The 20,428-nt window shown below is 41.0% G+C and overlaps 1 protein-coding gene across 1 annotated transcript in view; it reads right to left on the bottom strand.

Moving 5' to 3' along the window:
- Nucleotides 1-18,798, bottom strand: part of LOC309564241 (uncharacterized protein) — a gene marked incomplete at both ends in the record, with an annotated part of 34,093 nt that extends 15,295 nt beyond the window's left edge. Inside the window, one exon of the mRNA XM_082268867.1 lies at nt 18,727-18,798. Within this exon, the coding sequence (XP_082124993.1) occupies nt 18,727-18,798 (72 nt within the window). The remainder of the gene's footprint in view (nt 1-18,726) is intronic.
- Between the last annotated feature and the right edge of the window lie 1,630 nt (nt 18,799-20,428).

The following is a 20,428-nucleotide window of genomic DNA, read 5'->3' as shown; positions in this document are numbered from 1 at the left end:
AAACTGAGTTTTGCCTTCTAAAAATGTTGGTATATTTTGAGTAATTGTAGAAATTTAATTTAAATAAATTTAAAGGGATTAAAAGGCAGAAGGTTTTTTTTTTTTTTTTATCCTAATGCATTCTAAAACCAACTATACAGTGCAGGTAAGTATAACATGTTTGTTATTAGTAAACAAAAAAAAACAAAACAAGACTTTATAATCACTTTAATGAAAAAGTGAAATTAGGGTGGTTTATAAGGTGAAATGTGATTTAAAAGACTCCTCATTCTGGTGTCAGCCATTGTGGTCTGCTGTGGAAGGCCAAACCCAATTGAATAAGGTCAAATGTAGGAGATCAACTGTGGGTCAAATGCACCTGGTAATAAATTCTCAATGATCTGAGAAGCATCTCAAACTTATGTCAAATTATTGTCACTGATACATGCCTAATGTCTGTCAAATAATTACATAAAAGCATGTTAAAAAAATAACTAACATAAAAAATACAATTATTACATTAATAACATTTTATTATATTAACCACATTTAGTTGTCAGAAAACAATATCTCTATTTGCTATAGTTGTCCTTTATTGTGAAGCCACCTTTATATTGCTGCCAGTGTGCGGATCTGATGATGTGAATTCAGATGGATTAACCTGCCATTGTATTTCCGACTGTCTTAATTTCAATCAGTAAAATGTTTCAAAAAGGAGTTGATGTGAATCATCCCTTTACTAGTAACAATGCTTCATTGAGTAAAATGTGATGTATTGTGCAGCTTTGTGAATGTGCCATTTTCTCCCTGCTTGGGTACTGGAGTGGAATGTTTTAACTCAGTTCTGTCAACACTGTAATTGAAAAATGAGCTTTGTGTATTTGAGATGCATTGAATGCCAAAGATGCATTTCTAAAGTTGACAGCAAGGACTTCACTGCTTCAATTCACTTCTGGAAGATGATGACTTAACTATATACTTGTAACTTTTATGCACTTCGCAAGAAAAGTTATTTCAAGTTATAAATATCAAAACTGCACTGCCAGAAAAAGTTCTGGTGCATTGTTTTGTGTGCTGAGATGCAGGGCCACTGATAAGGCAGTACAACCAGTCCTGTTGTACTGGGCCCAGGCCCCATCATGTAAACAGGGGGGGCCCAGGGCCCATCAACTAAAAAGGGGGGAGGGCCCAGGGCAGCTTTATTATTCATTTCTGCCTAAATGAATAAATGGATTTTACTAGTCCACACCCTCACTCCTACTTGCTTACCAGGGCTTTAATTACATTTCCCCTGGCCCCATCAGGAGGGGCCCAGGAGGTGGGACCAGAGGAGGGACTTTTTTCAATTTTTAAGGTGTAGGCAGATAAAGTCCGCACTGTTTTTCCACTGCACCCGGGGGGGGGGGGATGTAGGCAGGGTTGGGGGGGGCCCTATCAGGAGGGCTGTATGCAGCTCTTTATCAGGAGGGCTATATGGGGCCCCATGATTTCTAACAGCGGCCCTGCTGAGAGGTGCTGCCATCCCATTTTAATTATTGTGCTTCATCCCAATAAAAAGTTGTGCATTAAAGCATGCACAAGTGTAAAAAGGCCGTAAAAACTAGCAATGTTTAATGCGATTGGTCACAATATCATATTCATTCATTTCAGATTGTTTACCTTAACCACTTCTCGACTGCCTAACGCAGATCTACGTCGGCAGTCAGCCCCTCACAGGCAAAGCGACGTAGGTCTACGTCGCTAGCTTGTGAGGGTCTAGGGAGCGAGCGCGCGCCGCCGGAGGCGTGCTCCCACGCGGTCACGCACCCCCCCGCGCGTGTGACCGGCGGACCCGATGTCCGCCGGTCACTCTGCGATCGTCGGGGGAGAGGGAGAAAGTCAGGCGGCTTGTGTAAACAAGCCGCCTGTCATTCTCCCCTGTGTATGAAGGATGATCATACGGTTCTACTATGTAGAACCGTTGATCACTGTTCATACATCTGAAGCCACAGCCAATCACAGTAGAAAGCACGCCCCTAGGGACACACATAGCCCCTCCCTTTAAAAAAAAGTTAACCCTTTCACTGCCAGTGTATTTTTACAGTAACAGTGCATATGTATAGCACTGATTACTGTAGAAATGTCACTGGTAACCCCAAAAGTGTCAAAAATGTCAGTCAAGGGTCCGATCTGTCCGCCGCAATGTCGCAGTACCGCAAAAAAAATCGCAGATCGCCGCCATTACGCGTTAAAAAAAACCCACCAAAAATGACAAAAATCTTTCCCTTTGTTAGTAAACGCGATAACGTTTGCGCAAACCAATCAAAATACGCTTTTTGCAATTTTTTTTTACCAAACATAGGTAGCATAAAACAAATTGGCTGAAAATGTTAAAAAATTTTGATTTTTACATTTTTTTGGGGGGGAATTTCATATAAAAAAATGTGAAAAAATGTGAAAAATATTGCTATTTTGCAAAATTTACACTCTTTTTTTGTTTATAGCGCAAAAAGTAAAAATCGCACAGGTGATCAAATACCACCAAAAGAAAGCTCTGTTTGTGGGAAAAAAATGACGCCAAATTCGTTTAGATACAGCGTCCCACGACCGCGCAATTGTCCATTAAAGTCACGCAGTGCCGAATCGCAAAATACCCCCTGGTCAGGAAGGGGGTAAAATCTTCCGGGGCTTAAGTGGTTAAAGGGGAGCTCCAGTCTCTTAAGTAAGAATTAAAATTAAGCAGCTACAAAAACTGTAGCTGCTGACTTTTAATAAACAGCCACTCACCTGTTTCACGATCCAGCAATCTGCTCCCCCCAGCCATTTTCTCCCTGTGTCCTTTCTCGCCGGCGTCGGCATCTTTACCTGGGCAACCCGCTGTGACAGCTTGCGGCTTCACAGCCGGATGCCTGCTGTGCATGCGTGAGCAGTGCTGAGCGCTATGAATGGTCCCGCAGTATTCTGGGATCTGTCTTGTGTCCCAGAAGACTTTGGGAGGGAGGGGGGAAGGAGAACTTCCACTTCCGATCGCCTAGGTGGTCAGAGCGGAAGTGGGAACCTGTCAAAATCGGGTACTTGCTCCCCTCTCCTCCCCAAAAGCTCAATTTCATAAACAGGAGTGGGGTAGAAACCCTTAAAGCAGAACTTCCCCTTTTGGGTGGAACTCTGCTTTAAAGGATAAGTCCACCCTAACACTAAGATCGTGGAGATCTATAGATGCAGGGATTTAACACTAACCTGTCTAGCCCTGTAAAGAAGAAATCAGTATACTTAACCCTTTTTGAAGCCAATCTGACCCGATCCCACGCTGAGCTGTCATCCATGGCTTCTCTGTGGAGGCGGGTGTAGAGGACACAGCCAACACTGGAAGCCCCATAGTAACTCTATGGGTGAGGTCACATCCCATTCATTTCACAGTCGTTGTCGGCCGTGTCCTCTACAGAGTTTCTGCCACTGGAGATTCGGTCAAATTGGCTTAAAAAAAGGTATGTATACTGGTTTCTTCTTTACAAGGCTCGATAGGTCAGTGTTAGATCGTGGAAATCTATAGATGCAGGGATTTTAGTTTTAGGGTGGACTTATCCTTTAAGGCTACATTTTGAGCAGATATAAAAAAAAAAGTAATACAGTAAAACCTTGGATTGCGAGCGTAATTCGTTCCGGAAACATGCTTGTAATCCAAAGCACTCTTGCATCAAAGCCAGTTTCCCCATAAAAAATAATGAAAACCAAAATGATTAGTTCCACAACCATTTATTCATAAGTCCTTCAGTTTATAGTCCATATAAAAAGATTATAGCAATGTGATAGGTTGTGTAACCATAAAATGTCCATCCACAAATGGCATCCTCCACAAGGGGATAAGAAGAAAAATCCAGCAGGTGCCTCTAAGTGTAGCAATATGGTTACGTTTAATGAAGGTACAACATTTAGCAACTTACATGGTTAATGATTAAAAGAGGCACGTCTAAGAATGCAGACATCCGGGGAAAAGCTGTCCACATAGACCATCCTCCTCGCCGCCGGCTCTCACCGGAGCGCATTAAGGAGGGGATGACGTTGATAGCAGTGCGGAGGATTTTTTTTTTGTCAAAAAGCCAATTAGGAATGCGAGTCCCCGGAGAGGCAAGGCTCTCATGGACACTGCTGGATTGAGAGGGGGCTTAGGTAAGTATTAGGGGGGGGGGCTGCTGCTGCACACAGAAGGTTTTTTACCTTCATGCATGAAAAACCTTGTGCCTTTACAACCACTTTTAGCAGAAATATCTAAAAAGCCAAATTCAGTTCTATAACTTATGAAAGGTTATATAGGTTTTTATGACATTTAGTATTCTCCAGTTTCCTGGTTAGTGTTAAACTCTATTGTCTAAATTGTAAAACTAGCCAGTAAGAGGAGGAATCTAAAGACAAAACTTGAAGTCTCCTCTAATGCACTTGCCATACCTTTGCTTTCAATGAAGTGCTGAATAGTGTGAAGCAGAGAGGGGTCTTAGTCATGGAGTAAATCCCAGTGGGGCAGTGATGTTATTGCTACATTAACTCATTATGAGATCAGCTTACAAACGTTAGGTTAGAAGCTTCTTCGAAAGGAGTGAGCCCTAATTAGTGCTAAAACCTGCCACTGTCTGTCTCATGGTAATCAGCACCTATAAGTCAACCCCTCAGTATGGCCAGCAGTCTTGCCAGGCCGCTTTTGGTGATGCAAATTTTCAGACACATTCCTTAAATTGGTGGATTTGTGTTTGCCTAATAAGATTGGATCATTAGGAGAATAGGTGGCGTGTGATTTACAGAAATTGATTAAACAATAAAATTAGGTCTTGTATTATGGAAGCTGTGTCTGTTACCACTGACACCTCCATCCACACAGCCACTTTTTAGGCAACAGCAAGACCCTTTTGCTTCAAATAATTGCAAAGATTTGCCATTAAAGGCATCTGGTGAACTCACAGTGGATTTATAGTATGTGCTACTATCAAGGAATATTTTGAAGTCCAGCTCTAGGCCTCACTAAGGTTCCTTTCACACTTGTGCGATTTGGGATCCGACTTGTGAGACCCCAAGTTGCAGAATATGTGAAATTCAATGTATTTCTATGAGAGCCATTTCTACTGTCACTACAGAAGTTGCTGCAACTTCAGAAAAGGTTCCTACACTACTTTGGTCTAACCTTTGATACGACTTTGGTCCGTTTGGGAACGTAAAGTCACACCAAAAGTCTTATTAACCTTCCTAGCGGTATTCCTGAGTGTGGCTCGGGGTTAAACTTCAGTGCCAAAAGCAGTAACCCCGAGCCACACTCGGGGTACCGCTAGGAAGATCGCTGGATCCTGGTAGAGGGGTTACTTACCTTGTCACCAGGATCCAGCGATGTATCCCAGGGGTGTGTGGCGGCGGATCTTCCTCCCGATCCTCTGTGTGCCCCGGCTTCTGTCTCCTGCGACGTGACGTTCGCAGGGGGGTGGAACCGGCGGCAAATTCAAATATAAAGCACACCAAACACACTGATACATTGCAAAATAAAATAAATTCACATTAGTTTGCCCCCCAGTGCCCTTTCCTGCAGTTTTACTGTACTTTTTATGTATATATATATATATATATATATATATATATATACAGTATATATATGTGTATATGTATGTATATATACATACTTTAACTTATTTATAATTTTTTATTATGAATTATTAATGAATGAATAATTAATGAAATGCAAAACATTTTTGTATAGATATACAGTAAAAAAAAAAAAACAACAACATTATAAATACCTTTTTTTCCCCTTTCTTATAAGTGATTACATTCCCATGTTCTCAGCTCCATAAGAGCTGTGGGGAGAAGAAGAAGCGGCAGCACACTAATCTTCCCAGTGACAGGCTGTGCAGTGGGGGTGTGTCAGGACAAGTCTGATCATTGGAGGAGAGCAGGCTGAGTTCCAGCATAGCTAGAGGAACTGACCATGCTGTACTCTCCTGCTCAGTGTGGTCAGTTTTTAATAGGAAAGCAGGGGGAATAGCAGGAACACCAGAGATATCACACAAAGGAAGCAATACTTAGAGAACAGGATACTTTCTTATCCAATGCTATTTTATTTTATGTTTGTCAGGAATTTAGCTAAAAAGATATAATATAGCAAGCACTTATTTTTTAGTTGTTCTTTTAGTTTGTATTGCTCTATTAAACTTAGCATACCTTTTGACGTGACTTTCACTTTTTTAAATGCTTGATCCTCCATAATTTGTTATTGCAATAAATGTAGAGGTTTATTGAGTAATTAGTAGAAGAAGCTCTGTATTTAATTTATTCAACCTTCCAAAACACACACATAAGATATCAGCCACACAGGGATTGCATTGTTTTGAATGAGTCAGCTAACTCATAGGGGTTAATTTAGTAAAGGCAAATGCGCTGTTAATTTTGCAAGGGAATTTTCCTTTAGCTTAGTAAATGTGGTGATGCTCTGATGACTTCCATCGTTCAATCACATGCTAGCAAAAATATTTTTTTTGTTGTTGTTTTTTTGTTGTTTTTTACTTTTTTTGCATGTGATTGGGTATTTTTTGCAAAAATAATTTTCACAACATTCTTTAAGCTAAGGGAATGTTCCCTTCCAAAGGGAAAATTCCTTTGCAACGTGAACAGCCTTTTGGTATTGAGTACATCAACCACAAAGATTTGATTTAGGAGCAGTAAATCAAAAGCATTATGTAGCACATTAAAGTATGGAGCAGAGAGCATTTAAGGAGCAAATATACATTTTTTATGTTTTAAAAAAAACATTAGCCTACATTGTAACATTATTTCTATAAAGCCGTTTATTCTTTTACTCACGTTTCTATTATATCTTCGAAAAAACATTTTTAAAAAGGGAAACCATACACACATTATATATATTTATAAGAGCACAGCAGTAACATCAACCATGCAAAACAGCACAGCATTACATATATAAAAATAACATACAGCTCCCTGCTTTGAGGTTTGCTCTGTCTAATTGGCACTTCAGGTGAGTCATTCTTATGACTTTTTCACTTGTGTATGTAAATTTAGCTTGAGCTATTGAGTTCTGTAAATCAATTTTTGTATTACAATAAACAGTAAGGAGAAAGTAGAAAAAAGAAACACATGTTTTAAATGTGTTTTCTTTTTGTCATGACCATAATAAATATATACAAAGCCTGGCCATGATTGTTTGCCAAACTAATAATGTATACAATCTGACACCCCGACTGCACAACCTATTAGTCAGGTCATTAAATTGATACCTAAAAGTTTTACTGCCATACTATACTTGTACATAGAATTCACAACTTTTTTTTGCATTGTAACTGGTATGGAGTTCCGTCTTTGCAATCCTATTGACATTTTGGATCAGTTATTAGGAGCATTTCCTGCTAAAGAAAAGCAAAAAAAAGAGTCTGGTTATTTTCAGCTGACAAACATTTTGTAGAAGAATCTCATGAATGTTTTTCTAGACAAAAAAAATTACATGCTCTCAGGTCTAGCCAGCCTGAGGCTTATCATGCAGTAGACTAAAGCAGGAAGGAGGGCAAGTGATACCTTGCAAGACCTTTCAATATTATTTGCAAATGAACAAAAATGAAGATCTCTGTAGATCTGTAGTTCAGAAGACCTGAACAAAATATTGGGGTGGGCAACTACATGGCAAATGAGGGTTAAAGCGGAGTTCCGGCCACAAAATGGACATAATCGATTTTGTGGCCATCCGCTTCCTATTTATCACCTGAAAAATAAATGGATAGTTACGATTTTTTTTTTTTACTTACCTTGTTATTGTAGAAAAATATACTCATCTTTCTTCCACTTCCTCCCTCGGCGGCCACGGGCCGCGCCGTCACTTCCGGTTTGCAATGATTCCTGGGAGCTGAACGCCATCGCTCCCAGGAATCAATGCGCCTGCCCCGGCCCCGCTCGTCACTTCAGGTGCGGCGCCGCATTCCCTGCTAAACAGCTTCTGGGCATGCCCAGAAGCTGTGGAGGAATGACGCGCCGCACTGGAAGTGACGAGAGGGGCCGGTGCAGGGCATTCTGGGAGAAGAAGACACGGAAGAGGACGCAGAAGAGGATCGCGCTGGCTTCAGCTGTCCACATCCGAGATGGCAACGCTGGAGAAGAAATTTTAAAGGTAAGTATTTCTTCTTGCAGGTAAGTGCGAACCGGGACAGATCAGAGGCTATCCATTGTGGAATGTACTAGCCCTGACTGTCCCGGGGGTATTTTTATTGAAAAATTTTTTTTAGTGGCCGGAACTCCGCTTTAATGTTGAAAAATGTTAGGTAATGCACTTGGGTGCCAGAAATACGAATGCAAGTTACTCGCTAGGGGGGGAACCTCTGGGGCAATCTAGGATGGAAAAGGACCTGGGGGTCCTAGTAGACGACAAGCTCAGCAATGGCATGCAATGCCAAGCTGCTTCAAGCAAAGCCAACAGAATACTGGCATGTATAAAAAAGGGGGTTCACTCCAGAGATAAAACGATTATTCCCCCACTCTACAAGACTGGTCCAGCCGCCTCTCTTGTTGCCATCCAGTTCTGGGCACCGATCTTCAGGAAGGATGTGCTGGAACTGGAGAGAGTCCAGAGAAGGGCAAGAAAGCTAATAAAGGGTATGGGTGACTTCAGCTATGAGGGAAGACTACAAGCATTGAACCTATTATCTCTGGAGAAGAGACGCTGGAGAGAGGATATGATATCAATGTACAAATACCGTACTGGTGACCCTAGCATAGGGAACAAACTTTTCAGCGAAAGGGAATTTAAAAAGACACATGGCCATTCACTAAAATTAGAAGAGAAGTGGTTTAACCTTAAACAGAGTAAAGGGTTCTCTACTGTCAGAGCGGTAAGGATGTGTTCTTGTGGAAGAATTCTCTTCCACAAGCAGTGGTAACAGCAGGGAGAATTGATAGTTTCAAAAAACTATTAGATGGGCACCTTAACAACCACAACATACAGGGGTATACAATGTACTATTAACACTCATCATAGGTTGAACTTGATGGACCTTTCCTTCATGCAGAGAAACATTTTTCTCTGCATCAAGGAAACCTTCCATGAAAGGTCCACTTTGCGCACAATACCCCCTCCCCAACTAAATAAAAATGGTTTAACAAAGCTTACAAAGCTTTAAAGAATATAGAACAAACATGTAAAAAAAAAAAAAACCTTTTCCAGCTTCTAACACTTACAAGAGGTGTGGTGTGATGGCACTGGGCATCCCTGCTGCCTCCTGGGGGAGTTGTGCATTTGACAATGTGCTCAAGTCTATTGCACTGTGAGATCACCATGCTACCTGGGACAACTTGACGCTCACGTTATTGTTGAAAGCCAGGTATTTGTTTTATTTTGTTTTGTACTAACTGTATTTTTTAAGCTTTAGAATGAAAGCGGTATTAAACACATACAAATTTATTTGATTGCAGCTTACCAATTCTTAGATGTAATGGCTTCATTAGTTTTATTTTTTAGGCTCCACTCCTTTATTTGTTACCTGCTGATCCTGCCAGTAAGTCTGTTGTTTTTCAACAAAAGATGCTGTCCTGCAGATGTAGCTCTACCACTGACGGTGGGACTTACAATGATCAGCTTTATTCCTTAAGAAAAACAACTACTACTGAAACTGCTTAAAATTTTTAGCTGAAGTTTGACTTCATTTTCTTAGTGTATCTACAGTATCTCACAAAAGTGAGTACACCCCTCACATTTTTGTAAATATTTTATTATATCTTTTCATGGGACAACACTAAAGAAATGACACTTTGCTATGAAGTAAAGTAGTGAGTGTACAGCTTGTTTTGTAAATTTGCTTTCCCCTCAAAATAACTCATCATACAGCCATTAATGTCTAAAACATTGGCAGCAAAAGTGAGTACATCCCTAAGTGAACATGTCCAAATTTGGCTCAATTAGCCATTTTCCTCCCTGGTGTCCTGTGACTCATTAGTGTTATAAGGTCTCAGGTGTGAATGGGGAGCAGGTGTGTTAAATTTGGTGTTATCGCTCTTACTCTCTCATACTAGTCATTGGAAATTAAACATGGCACCTCATAGCAAAGAACTCTCTGAGCTTCTGAAAAAAAGAATTGTTGCTCTACATAAAAATGGCCTAGGCTATAAGAAGATTGCCAAGACCCTGAAACTGAGCTGCAGTACCGTGGCCAAGACCATACAGTGGTTTAACAGGACAGGTTCCACTCGGAACAGGCCTCACCATGGTCGACCAAAGAAGTTGAGTGCACATGCTCAGAGTCAAATCCAGAGGTTGACTTTGGGGAATAGAGGTACTAGTGCTGCCAGCATTGCTGCAGAGGTTGAAGGGATTGGGGGGGGGGCAGCCTCTCAGTGCTCAGATCACACGCCACACACTGTATCAAATTTGTTTGCATGGCTCTGGTGCCAGAAGGAAGTCTCTTCTAAAGGTGATGCACAAGAAAGCCCGCAAACAGTTTGCTGAAGACAAGCAGACTAAGGACATGTATTACTGGAAGCGTGTCCTGTGGTCTGAAGACACCAAGATAAACATATTTGGTTTAGATGGTGTCAAGCATGTGTGGCGGCAACCAGGTGAGGAATACAAAGACAAGTGTATCTTGCCTACAGTCAAGCATGGTGGTGGGAGCGTCATGGTCTAGGGCTGCATGAATGCTGCTGGCACTGGGGAGCTACAGTTCATTGAGGGAACCATGAATGCAAACATGTACTGTGACATACTGAAGCAGAGCATGATCCCCTCCCTTCGGAGACTGGGCTGCAGGGCAGTATTCCAACATGATAACGACCCCAAACACACCTCCCAGATGACCACTGCCTTGCTAAAGAAGCTGAGGGTAAAGGTGATGGACTGGCCAAGCATGTCTCCAAACCTAAAACCTATTGAGCATCTGTGGGGCATCCTTAAACGGAAGGTGGAGGAGCTCAAGGTCTCTAACATCCACCAGCCCTGTGATTTCATCATGGAGGAGTCGAAGAGGACTCCAGTGGCAACCTGTGAAGCGCTGGTGAACTCCATGCCCAAGAGCATTAAGGCAGTGCTGGAAAATAATGGTGGCCACACAAAATATTGACACTTTGGGCCCAATTTGGACATTGTCACTCAGGGGTGTACTCACTTTGGTTGTCAGCGGTTTATACATTAATGGCTGTGTGTTGAGGTATTTTGAGGGGACAGCAAATTTACACTGTTATACAAGCTGTACACTCACTACTTTACATTGTAGCAAAGTTTTTTTTGCATTGCATTTTTTCAGTGTTGTCACATGAAAAGATATAATAAAATATTTACAAAAATGTGAGGGGTGTACTCACTTTTGTGAGATACTGTACATCTGCTAGTACAGTACATCTAACTCTACCCTCTCCCCCAGGCTGACAATGCTGCTGTCCAAAGGTGTCTTTGTTGCTCCTTCATTCAGAGTGTGGGCTCCCTAAATCAGTAAGGGTGAATACAGAATGAAAAATCCTAAACAACAAAAGTAATGCAGCCACCACATCTAAGGATTGGAAAGTTGCAATATATTATACTTTTAGTCTTGTGTTTAATATTGCTTTAAGCAATTTGTATTTGGAGGGTGTGAAGATGTGAGTAAAACAGACGCAGAAGGCCCACTTTAATCTGGATCTACGTGCATGCATATATTCATTTAAAGTATAGCATTAACTTTCTATTTACTTTTGGATAGAGCAGAGAAGAGATAAAATGTCCCGTGTCAGTTTTTTTTTTGCCCGTGTCCCTTATGGACATTTTCCTTCACTCTAGAAATCTGTACATAGTGAGAGGAACTACACAATTGTCACTGGAGCAGGTGTCTCCATTGGAAGATTTCCCCTCACTTCCCGTTCTAGTGACAATTCTAAATTTTTGAATTTTCCATCCTTTTCCGTCTCGGTGACAATGGTCACCAAGTAGATGGGTAAATTTTCCTAGTGAAGACACAAGCAGTAATAAAAAAAGGCAGGGGTTATAATCCCTCCATACTCTATCCAAATCTCAAAAAAACATTTTGGCTATACATGATCTTTTAACTCAATTCCAACTAATTAAAAAAATTCAATTCCTTTACCTCCTTGAGCATATATCCTGCTACCTAGCCATCTACTTAAATATAAACTTTCATCCAAGCGGTACTCTGGTGACCTCCAACCTCCTCAAAGCTTTCTATTTAGGGGATGATGTATATTTAATGATGTGTATGTATTTGTCTGGCTAGCTGATGGCTACACCTTCTGTTTCTACAGGACTACAGGGGAAGGAAGGGACTTCCAGGCTGAGTGAGGTTGGGCATCATGCAAGTCTGAAGTGGAGTGGCAGCGACAGGTTCCAGTTTAGGAGAGTATCAACGAGAAGGTGAATATCGCAGCGAAAACGCAATTTTGTAATTTTAGAGGAGTTAGAAAATGTACAATTTATGTACATCCAAAAGCTGTTGTTAGAGTTTAACTAACAATCTTAATGAGATAGTTAAATATAAGTTTACATTTTTACAATACTTTGACAAAATTCAGATCTAGGTCTCCTTTTAATGCTGACCACATGTGAGAAGAGCTATGCACTTGGTCCTGTGATTACTACTAAAAGGCAAGACCAGCCAATCTGAACTCTAATTCTTTCCTTCATAAGAGATTACTTGACAAAATATCTAGGCCTTTAAAATGTTGCCAAAAGGAAAAGTTGCTTAGCACATTATTTTCTCCAATAAAGGAATATACTGCATTTAAAAGAGAAGTGTGGCTTGTATACTCACCTAGGTGAATACAGCATCGATCTCTTACTGGCTCTGCCCTGAGAATTGAGTGATCAAACACTGCTGATCCAGCAGAGAGCAGTGAATGTCAGTAACTGGCTATCTGCTCTGCCCCTTCAGTGCTCACTGAAGCACTAGGCTGTGGAGGGGGCGGGAGTGCTTGGCTCAGGCTTTCAGCAGCTCCCTGGTAAGGTGAGCCAGGTCCCAGCCCAGGCTCCTTGGTGTATCCTGACTTTAAAGTTGGGATCTTTCCCAAACCTGGACCAGCTAAGCGTCATCAGGCTGAAAATGGGAACGAATGAAATGCACTCCTGTAAACCACAGGAGGAGTATAGCTAAAATAGCTTTGGCTATACTTCTCCTTTAATTCCTTCTATTATTCTATAACTATTTTTTTAAAATGATAATATTGATTTATTTTAACATGCATATGGGATTAATAGCAAAATACTTCATAATTCATGCAGTTTCGAACACAGATGTGCAATAATGAAATTCTACTTCCTAAAATGATATTTAAAAAAATATTAGTTTCGCCAAACATTTTCCTGCTTTACTTGGAAGAACATGTAAACCCAATAATGAACACTTTCTTCTAGGTCATGCTGAATTTTGATACCTGATTGGAAAAGGAAAGGCTCCTATTACATTATGGTTGTTCAGCTCTTTTTCTGGATCACATCTGCTCATCTGTCATATGCTGCGAGGTCACATTTAAATGTGTGCACATTAATAAGGCGGTATGCAGAGTCTTCAATAGTTAAAGGGAATGCATGGCGGTTTTCTACATGTTTCCTATCTTTTTATGGACTCAAAAAAATTGTTAAAAATATTTTACTTTTTCACACCTTTACTACAAAAACAACTAACCCCTCCCCCCACCTAGCTCCCTAAACTAAATTTAACCTAGAACCCCCCCCCCCCCCCCCACACCAAATAATTTCTTCATGGCCACATGGGCCTCCTGCAGTCTTTACAAACTGGGTGCTCCTGTGCAGTAATTCCCCATAGATATGAATGGAGATGTATTCCGAAAGGAGAGAATCTAGGATTATTCAAATCTGTGGGGAGTTGGCTGGTTTCATTCAAGTCTATGGGGAGTTACTGCACAGGCCTAACCAACGCTGAGGGATTTTTCCAAGGATGTACGCACTGAGGGAGAACGCCACCGCCACCGCCACATAAACAGTTCATATTATTAGTTATGCTACCAAAATTAGTGTGTGTTGTAAGTTGCCTGCAGCATTGTTTCTTCTTGCTGGAGGCTGCCATTTTGATGAAAACCAAAACCCCTGAGCAGCAGTAAATCTTAAGTCTGTCAATAGACCGGCCTCTAGCTTTTTGGCACAGTGCCAAAAAATTGAGAGCAACTGAGCATGTGCAGAGCTGGGTGAGACAGTGTATTACTGGATTTTAAACAGTATGCGCACTTCTTTTTTTTCTTGTTCAAATAGTTTATTGATAACAAGAATCAAGAGTACAGAAAATGCATGCCGCTTTTGAAACAAATGGCATACAAAGAGTTTACAACCAGTCAAATAGAAAAATGGCTTAAAGCGATTTTTTTTTTTTAAATAACAAACTTATTATACTTACCTCCTCTGTGCGGTTGGATTTGCACAGAGCAGCCTGGATCCTCCTCTTCTTGGGTCACTCGTTTCTGCTCCTGGCCTCTCTCTCCTGTCAAGTGCCCCCACAGCAAGCAGCTTGCTATGGGGACACCTGAGCTGAGCTGCAGCTCCGTGTGCCCATTCAGACACCGAGCTGCCGTATGGCCCCCGCTCCCCCACTCTTCTGATTGGCTAACTGACTTTGACAGCTGCGGGAGCCAATGGTGCCACAGCTGTGTCTTGGCTAATCATGAGGGAGAGTCCTGGATGGCCGAGGGACTCAAGGACATCGCTGGACAGAGAGCGACCTCAGGTAAGTATTAGGGGGTGCTGGGGAGGCTGCTACACACAGAAGGTTTTTTATCTTAATGCATAGAATTCATTAAGATAACAAACCTTCTGACTTTACAGCTCCTTTAAAGGATAAGCATAACATGAAATAATGGTCAGGTATCCAAGGCTGAAACAGTGTTATTACCAAAATTGAACTAGAAGAAGTTTCTGACATTAGATTAAAAATCAGCAGTAACAGGGGGTATGCTTTATACAACCATATGGGGGAGTGAGGTCTGCCATTAGAATGCAGAAGATGTTTCCCATAAAAGTACTTAAGCAGGTAAAGACCATAAAGTCAGGCCGCTATGGTGTAGGGTCCTGCTAGGATAATTGGGTTAAGCAATTGGGACTATGGTTGTAGAGAAGCTGAAAGGGACATGAAATTGATAGTGGGAAACATAGGTGGAAGATAAGATAAGAAAGAAGGGGGGAACCAAGATTGGAAAAAAGAGGAGTGAAGAAAAGAAGGGGGGAGGGGGAAAGCCCCTCGAGGGAGGGCCTGGAGAGGGAAAGAAGGGGTAAGAGGTTTCCCGGGTGGAGACTGGAGTTTCCAGGAGATGTTGTCATGCATATACAGTGCGTATGTATCAGTGTTTAAGGGAGTAACAGTGTGGTATCAAAGTTAGGAAGCAAAAAGTTTGTCACCCATGGATCCCAGAGTTTCTCATATTTGGCCACTTTATCTAAGGCACCTATTTTTAATGTTTTTCATAGCCATACCTGCAAAAGGAGCCAGCCTGAAATGATCTAGCAGGACCTAATTTTCTCACTAAAGTTCCAGTTTAGTCGGAAATGTAGAGAGAGAAGTTCAGAGGCCAGTGATCAATAAACAGAAACTAATCAGAGAGGGTCATCAGATTTTAGAACCTGTATTGATATTATGTAATACGGCTATTTTAGGCACTGGTGTTCCATGGTGAAATTTATTTATCAAAGCATTCAGCAGGGTTGTAGTTTGCAATAAATGTCTTTCAGAGTAACTGACTGACAGTTTAACTGTCACAAGTAACAGAGAAGGGCAATATACTGATGGAATTCATATTAGAAAGCATTCTCCATAATGCACTCATGCTATGGAGTTCTTGTCACACTGATAGGAAAGATTGAAAAACTATTTTAAAGAATGGAGGTCTACATTGGTTCATGCCCATTAATTACACCCCTGACACTTTCCCATCATTTTGAAGCCCATCAGGATGATGGAGCATATTTGTTAAAGAGATATATCCATGTCTCGAGGTAACCACATGCATATGTACGCGAACAATTAATTGCCCTCGGAAGACAAGTTTATGCTTGCTTCAACTACATGGAAAGATCCTTGTATTCTGCCAGATATTGATGACTGTACCATTCAGCTACCTTAAGGGGAAATTTGGTCAGTTTTAGATATTCATTTTTTTTTTACATTTGTTCATTTTCAAGCTTATAATTATGTCATAAGTATGAAAATATATTAAATTATGTTTTTAAGTAATTAAATCTGTATTAAAAAATATTTTTTTATATATCTGCTTGGTATTAGGGCTTGATGAAGCCTGCCATCCTACAATCAGGAACTGAGGCAGGCTCTATTTGCCTTGCTGCAGCTTCTAATGAAGACTGTGAGAAGATCACAGTGTGCAGAAACATAAGAGTGAGCCAAGTATAGGCTTTGTGCTGGAGCTCTCCTCTCCCATGACCTAAATTAGTTGGAATTGGCACAACCTGTCAGAAATTACTTGGATAGCAGAGGAATGAGGCAACAGAGAGAACTCACACTAGGTGTTTTGAATAAAGGCTAGTACACACTATAGGACACAAAAACCGTGCAGCACTGTGATATTATCAAAACAATTAAACCAATAATCATATAAAATCATAAAAAATCATCCCAAAATCCAATGAAGGTGATAGTCCCACAACCCTTGTGCTAGGCAGAAGATCCTGATGTAGACCCAGAGACGCACTCAAATCCTGCTTACCAGATCTCGTGTGACCCCCCCTATAAAATGTGGTCAACAGAAGCCTGTGTGTATACCGGCTCACCAGCCACAATGGTAAGGGAAGATCAGTTTCAGATGTAACCAGTAAGTAGTTCCATGAGATGTATACAACTCCAGCAAGATCGTGACATTAAAAATAAAGAATTGCCAACATAGATTGATACCGTATAAACTAATATTTTTTTAAAACAATAGTAGGTACACTCACATAATCGGCATGTAAACAGACATTGATTGGTGTCTCAAACGCTAAAATGCCTCGACATTCAGAGGGTAAAATGGCCAACTCGCAACTGCTCATGCGTAGTGGTGTGCAACACATTCGACCAAATTTGGAAAATTCAAATTGATTTGAATTTGAATAAACGAAACTAATTCCGAAAATTAATTTAAATAAACAAATTTATGTAAAGGAAACACAACAAATTTTTTTCGTTCTGCACATGTCTAAACATGACTAGCATATAGTGCATCTTAAAACCTAAATATACTGTAAAGGGGTTGATTTACTAAAGGCAAATGGACTGTTCACTTTGCAAGGGAATTTGCCCCAGAGCTTAGTGAATGAGATGAATCTACAAGGAAAAGCATTTTGCTTGCACGTGATTGGATATTGAAATTCAGCATTTTCTTTGCACTTGATTGGGTATTCTTTACAAAGTTAAACTTTAAGTTTAACTTTTAAGTTCTGTGGCAAATTTCCTATGCAAAGTGAACAGCCTGCTTGGCTTTAGTAATTCAACCCCAAGGTATCCTAACAATGGAAAACACTAAGGGCATAGGCTCTGACATCGCACATACATCATTTTTCTGCAAAAATGTTGTAACAAACAAGGTTGTTAAAAAAAGCCAAAATATACTATACATAACAGTAGTATACATAACATAAAATAGAAGAAATGCAGCGTTACAAACTCATATGTGTTCACATAAACCAGGAAATCCTAGAGAAAGTGACACAAAACAAAAAAATGAACATTTATAAAAAAGTCCATATATCATAGGGGACACCCAGGGTACATGGCAGACTGAACTGCAGGTGAACTGATAATCCTCCACCGACACCACCACACACCAGGCCTCTAACCCCAAGATATGGACCACTAGATTATAGGTGATCACACAAGCATTCCAGCAATCCTCTGACGTGTCTTTGGCTCATTGATAGTAAAAAACGAATAGATCCTGTAGGCCCCTCTAAGATAAATCTCTCCAAAGGTCACATAAGTTAAAATGAGAAAGAACAACAACTCATGGTGCAGTATTTAAAAACGGTCAGAAAATTTATTGCAGACAAATCCAGAATACTCACATAAAACCATGTAAAACAAGTGTGTCATACAGTGGAAAAATTATCGATTTCCAACCATCAAGATGGCTGTGGCTGTGGTCACCGGTATACGAGGTGCAACTGGGACCAAGTATATTCAATCTTTTTTGTTTAAAATACCTCAAAGGAACCCTTGCTCTACTATCACCTGTAACTCTTTCTTATACCCTAGTGTCGGATTGCTACCCAGGGGTATGTCTCTCTATCAGACAGAATCCTATTAATCTCAGTGATGTAAGCATCATGGTCTTAGGTGACAATACCCTCCCCCTTATCAGCAGGATGGACAATAATATCATCTAATTTTTTATGGGCTTCCAACCCCTTTTTAAAAGTCAAATCTATTTTCTGTATTTTAATAACCATTTTATCCAATTAATTGAGAACTAAATCTCTAAAAACTACAACCGAAGGAGCTGAACTAACAGGAGGATTAAATAGTGATGCATTGGATAATGTAATATGTTGGAATTCAGATGAGGCAATAGCCCTATTATGGACAGGGTTGGAGATAATATATCTTTAGACATTAAGTTTACGGATATACTTATGAATATACATAAAAGTATAAAATTTATTAAGGGGGCGTGGTGGGGCGAAATTCAAACCATGATTAAGGACAACTTTCTCCTCATGGCAGAGTGTAGCTGTACTCAAAGCGGAGTTTCATCCGTTTCTGTGTTTAATTAAAGTCATCAGCTACAAAAAGTGTGGCTGCGGATCTTTAATAAACACATACTTACCTGTCCCACGATCCAGCGAAGCAGTCTCCCAAAGCCTTGGTTCTCTCCCTCGGCTCTCTCCGGCACCGGCATCAATAGTGTGGGCACCCGGCTGTGGCAGCTTGCGGCTTCACAGCTGGGTGTGCACTGCGCATGCGCGAGTTGCGCTGCTAGTCCTGAATGGCCCGGCAATCTTCTGAGACCTGTGATGTATCCCAGAAGATTGCAGGGAGGGAGGGGGAGAAGAGAACTTCTGCTCTAGCTGCCTAGGTGGCCCGAGCGGGAGTGAGAGCGGGTACCTATAAAAACGAGGTCCCCGCTCCCCCCCCCCCAAAAAAATGACATGCCAAATGTGGCATGTCAGGGGGTCAGGAGGACCTAAAGCGGAACTTCCACTTTTGGGTGGCACTCCGCTTTAAATTGAATAAGCACAAATCCACTATACCCGCCTTCTTTTCAGACCTTGTTCTCTCCCCCCCCCCCCTCTGGTCCCTTGTTTGATTCTATTCCTCTTTTTAGGCTTCCCACATACCCGGGAAAAAAACCAGGAGAATAGAATAGAATCGTTTTTACCTCCCTGAGGGGGAGGATAAGTATTCTTCTCCCTCCAGTGGCCACCACCACCCACTAGAGGAAACATTTTTCAGAATGTTCCAATATTGACCAGATTGGGCCCGAGAGGATGCAGCCTGGGGATGTTGGACAATATATCTATAATTTCCTCCAAAGGTCTCCACGTCCCTAAACAAAGGTTCAAACCTGCTATAGGTTGTTGATGAGGAAAATGCCCCCCCCCTTCTCTTACCCCTTTTTAGGACCTCCCCTACCTCTGAAGTTAGTAACGTGAGATGATTGTCCACTGTAGTATCTAGGTGAATTCACAGTCCCTGTATGAGAATTGGGGGGTGGATGGGGGCGGATGGGTCCCATGAGGAGGTGGTGGATTTGTCACAACAGATGACTGTTGGTTGGCCTCCATGTGGACAGTCACACTAGGTTGTTCCTTACACTGCCAATTAAATTCTCTCGTGTTTTTATAATCCTCAATATCCCTAACATATTTCTTTCTTTTTTCTTTTTTTTGTTCCGCTTTCTCCTTCTCTAGATGTTTTTTAGGAATATCTGATTTTTTCTTCTAGTCCTCCTGCTCCTTAAGACGATCTAATTTCTCCTTGAGTTTAACAATCTCTCCATCAATCTTTAGTAACTTCCGTTTCTTACAAGTGATGAGAAAATCCAGCAGGGATAGGGCTGCCTTGTTGAAACATTGGAACAACTCAACAATATCAGTGTCTTCCTTATGTGGGGCCAATTCCAACCTAAGGCTCCTGGGTACAATTTTAGCTGAGATGTATCTTTCAAAAAAAGCCACATCCCAGTTAATATGCAACTCCATGGTAAGCAAGTTCTTGACTCTCAGGAAGGACCCACTTAAGTTGTTTGGTGGTTCAACCGACTCATTAAAAATGCACTCAGTGTCAATGACATGTGTAGTCCTAAATTCAAAAATATCCATAGTAAATACCCAGCAGCAGAGAGATAAATACCAAAGTAAACAAATAAGAAAAAGTGATATCACACAGGCTCTATAAAGTGCAAATCTTCAGTGTAACATACACCTAAGGGTGTGCAAGCCACTCACCTTATTGCTGTAAGGTAACAGCATAAGAGGAATTTCTTGGTTGTGGGCAATCTCTATATGTTCAGAGTGTGTTTGATTCCT

Source organism: Pelophylax lessonae (genome assembly GCF_965119305.1).
Source record: "Pelophylax lessonae genome assembly, chromosome: 9".
Taxonomy (NCBI): domain Eukaryota; kingdom Metazoa; phylum Chordata; class Amphibia; order Anura; family Ranidae; genus Pelophylax; species Pelophylax lessonae.
This window is presented reverse-complemented; position numbering and strand designations above follow the sequence as displayed.